Below are 3833 nucleotides of genomic sequence, written 5' to 3'. Positions count from 1 at the left end.
TTACTCTTATGTTAATTTCCCATTACTAATTTAGCACCCATATTGTTCCCTAATAATTTCAAAAACAAATGTTCTAAGGTATCTATTTTCTGGCTAAAGGTTGTAAAATTTCTAGCTATGACCAAGATAGGCTGTTTGTCACCTAGCTTGAGTGCTTAAGCGCGCGTTAAACGAGCTTTTGACAACGCTGTAAGCAGAAACTTAATCTGCAAAGCAGTTATCTTTGGACAGAGGTCAGAACATGGTAGTACATATCAATCGAGCATCTACTGTACATCCAGGAAAGACAGGCTTCTGTTAGTTTTGATTGTGTTCATGATCACAATTCACAGATGTGAACTTATCAGCTGGTGTTGCTCCGCGAACATTTTGAATCTATGTCTAATCGATCCCAGAATTTGAGGTCGAAAAGAGAGATCATAATATCAAACATGGAAGAAAACTATTCGTAGTCACCAAATATATTTAGTTTGTTTAGTTGGAACCCACAAACCAACAGAGTAATATGCAACTAGGATATCAGTAGTGAAATTCAAACTACTAATATCCGTTCTTCCTAGCTACTTCTAGCTCTATCTTACATGAGAAGGTTAACAAATGGCTACTCTATGTTATAAAGAGGGACAATACATGCATGTCTAGTGGGACTTCATGTCTATCTCACTTTGCATTTCCCAATTTACAAATACTAAAGAATACGAGCACCAAGCTACACTTATCTTGGTATCATCTCGGATACACTTTGAAAACTATGGAAATCTGTTGTATTTGCAGATGTTACGCCTTTCTTTCCCTTGGAGGATGTAGTAGTGTTACTACTATAACTCGATCGTTTAGAGCTATGTGGTCTGTAGACTCCTGGCTCGGTTAGCAACTTCTCATTTAGTTTGACCTCTTTAGATAACATTTTAATCACTTGCTTCATGTTAGGTCTTTGGTTATAAGCAGATTGAATACAAAAGAGAGCAACTTTGATGAAGCGTAGCACTTCGGCTTCTGGATAATCTGTCAGCTCCGGATCAACAAGATCTAGAAGCCTTCCTTCTTCTCTAAGTTTCCATGCCTGCATCAGTTTTAAGTTCAAAAAATCAGCATACTAAGATAGGATTTCTTGTAAAATCCCCTTATGAAGGATTTGAGTCGCGGCAGGTTGATGGATGACTGAAATAAGTCTAATTATGATCAATCCTCTGAATTCTGAGCTATTGAATACAGAATTTGTGTAGCCGATTCCAACTAGTTTGGCATTGAGGCGTATTCGACTAATATATGCTCTAAAAAGTTATTGTTCCTGAGGAAACCTACCCATTCCACTAGTATCAACAGATCTTCTCCAAATGCTGCATTGCTACTGCTACTGCCACTTACAATTTCGAGAATAAGAACTCCGAAACTGTAGACATCAGCTTTTTTTGTGAGCTGTCCTAGCAACGCATATTCGGGAGCAAGGTATCCTCTGCACAACAAGAAGATCTCCGATAGTGAGAAACAGAAAAAAAGGTCCTACTTTATGTGGAAAAAAGCAATGGATGCAGTTCAAAATTGCTTGTGTTTACTCTCTTGAATGTACACTCACATTGTTCCAGCCACTCGAGTACTAACATGAGTGATATTATCAGGGAAAAGCTTGGCGAGTCCAAAATCTCCAATTTTAGGATGAAGATTTTCATCAATAAGGACGTTACTAGCCTTAATATCCCGATGAACAATTGGTGGTTCTGCTTCCTCGTGAAGAAATGCTAGACCGGATGCTGTACCTAAACATATGGCTGCTCTCTTGGTCCAGTTTAACGGAACACGTTTCCCTTTAGAACCTGCAACGGTAAATTGTACACATCGTTAAGCCATGCACTTGGATAACACTCCTTCCAGTACTAAAAGCAGATGATCACAGAGAAATTGGCTAACAGAAAATAGAAATATAAGCACATTATATCAGCTACTTGGTCCTTAAATGTTATCGTAAGGGTTCATACACAAGCTAATGCAGACTCATCTATATACTTATGTTTTTTTGGTACAAACAAGCATGAAAAGTACCTAGTAAAGCACTGGCAAGGCTGTTATTCTCCAAGTATTCGTACACCAGTATTCTATTGACACCCTCTACGCAACAACCAATCAACTGCACAAGATTTGGATGTCGAGTATTTGAAATCATATTAATCTCTGTCAACAATTCACTGGTTCCTTGTTTCGATTCAGCTGAAAGACATTTGATAGCTACCGTCCTTCCATCCCTCAAAACCCCCTGCAATTAGTACACTTTTCATATTTTTTCTCTCAATATTTGGCATTATTTATGTAGAAACAAACATTGTAAACACATGACTAGTAGAACCTTATAGACAACTCCAAAACCTCCTCCTCCTATTTTCTTTGATGGATGGAAATTCTCGGTTGCTGATCTCAACGAGTTATAAGAAAACAGTCTCACATTGTTGGTGGCGATCTCTAATCCTTCAAAAGTAAGAACAAGTTTGACTTCATAACATGAAAGAGAAAGATGAATTTAACAACAAAAATAGACTATTTCCGACGATTCAAACAAGAAATCTTGAAAACAGAGAGGGGAAGATGATCTTACCTTGTACTTGAGTTCCTCTATTATCCTTGCACTGCCTAAAAGAACCAAAACAACTAAAAGCCATTCTTCAAATATATTCAGACTTTCAAAGAATTGAACTTTGATAGCCCCCAAAAAAAAAGAAAAAGAGACAAGTACTAATTCAAGTGGAATACATATAAGTAAATTATACAAATTCAGTATGATTAGAGATTAGAAATATCGTATATCGTATGAAGTATAAAGAAGTGAAAATACGATATTTATAACTAGTGGCAATTCATGTTTCACTTTAATTTATATCATCCATCTGTGATGACAATTGACATATTCCTCTTCATTTTATTATTATTATTATTTATTCATTTTTTTGTGATGGGACAAAATACATCAACTGTGGAAAACACATTAAAGAATTGGTCCACCAAGAGAGTCATTGTCTCTGTTTCTATTTCATTTTTGTTGAACAGTCACAAATCCAATGAAAAAGATACATGTAGTTTCCTTAATATGATTTGTCCCTAATAGAAGTAATATACATGTAGTTTCCTTAATATGATTTGTCCCTAATAGAAGTAATTACCAATTGAGTTAGATTTAAAATTTATTTTTTTATACGTTATCATAACTATTGTTCAAAGATTTTGGCCATGTATGTACCAAATGTCTAGTTTTGGGCGTTAGTCAGAATAGTAAATTTATAATATCTTTAGTTTATATTAAGTGAATTGTTGAGATTGATTCTTTTATTAAGTGAATTGTTGAGATTGATTCTTTTTTAAGTTCAAAATAAGTGAATTGTTTAAATTTGTAAGAAATTTATTGGGAATTTTTTTTTTCTTTATTTAATCATTTATTTAATAGGATTTTTAATTACTTTACATTTTTTTAGGAGAATAATTAAAAGTGCACCCGCGGAAAATAGCATTTATCTATGCCCTAAATTGTTTTTCTTAAAAGTGTCATACCCCCAACTATTCGCTTAATATAAGCTAAAGAAAATATACGTAAACGTTTGAGATTGAGTTAAATATAAAATTTATTATTTTTAAATTTTATAATATAGTATTTGAGTCAACTCGAGACTTTTCTGATGTATTTATGACAAATTGTGACGATTTACGTGGTACAGGAATCCAGCACTGGAGCCAATGTTACAATTGAGATTCAACTATTACAATATTTACTGTTTGTTTAGATGATTATTATTTAACTATATCATATTTAAATTTATTGGTATGTGATCAGTGAAATATCTTATTTTTTT

General features: G+C 34.0%; 1 protein-coding gene across 2 annotated transcripts; it reads right to left on the bottom strand.

Annotated features, from left to right (window-relative positions):
- Positions 1 to 445: 445 nt before the first annotated feature.
- LOC101250352 (putative serine/threonine-protein kinase) lies at positions 446 to 2880 on the bottom strand. Of its 2 annotated transcripts, none has more exons than XM_004249031.5 (6): positions 2588 to 2880; positions 2342 to 2460; positions 2041 to 2251; positions 1577 to 1814; positions 1306 to 1456; positions 446 to 1063 (listed from the first exon to the last, which is right to left on the bottom strand). In XM_004249031.5, the coding sequence occupies exons 1-6, from the start codon at positions 2649 to 2651 to the stop codon at positions 716 to 718; spliced, it is 1131 nt and encodes a 376-aa protein (XP_004249079.1). In that variant the 5' UTR covers positions 2652 to 2880; the 3' UTR covers positions 446 to 715. The 2 variants fall into 2 exon arrangements, with proteins under 2 accessions (XP_004249079.1, XP_010327728.1); XM_010329426.4 differs by having other exon boundaries at positions 2342 to 2454; positions 2588 to 2837.
- Positions 2881 to 3833: the final 953 nt, after the last annotated feature.

The sequence above is a fragment of the Solanum lycopersicum genome, chromosome 10 (genome assembly GCF_036512215.1).
Source record: "Solanum lycopersicum chromosome 10, SLM_r2.1".
In the NCBI taxonomy this organism is placed as follows: Eukaryota; Viridiplantae; Streptophyta; class Magnoliopsida; order Solanales; family Solanaceae; genus Solanum; species Solanum lycopersicum.
The sequence above is the reverse complement of the archived record's forward strand: the minus strand, read 5'-3'. Positions and strand labels throughout refer to the sequence as shown.

Excerpts from the sequence above, each read along its gene's own strand:
- LOC101250352 (XM_004249031.5), bottom strand. The coding sequence starts at position 2,651 with ATGGCTTTTAGTTGTTTTGGTTCTTTTAGGCAGTGCAAGGATAATAGA. Across the intron at positions 2,252-2,341 it reads GTTTTGGAGTTGTCTATAAG|GGGGTTTTGAGGGATGGAAG; the intron begins GTTCTACTAGTC and ends TACTAATTGCAG. Across the intron at positions 1,457-1,576 it reads ACTCGAGTGGCTGGAACAAT|AGGATACCTTGCTCCCGAAT; the intron begins GTGAGTGTACAT and ends CTTGTTGTGCAG.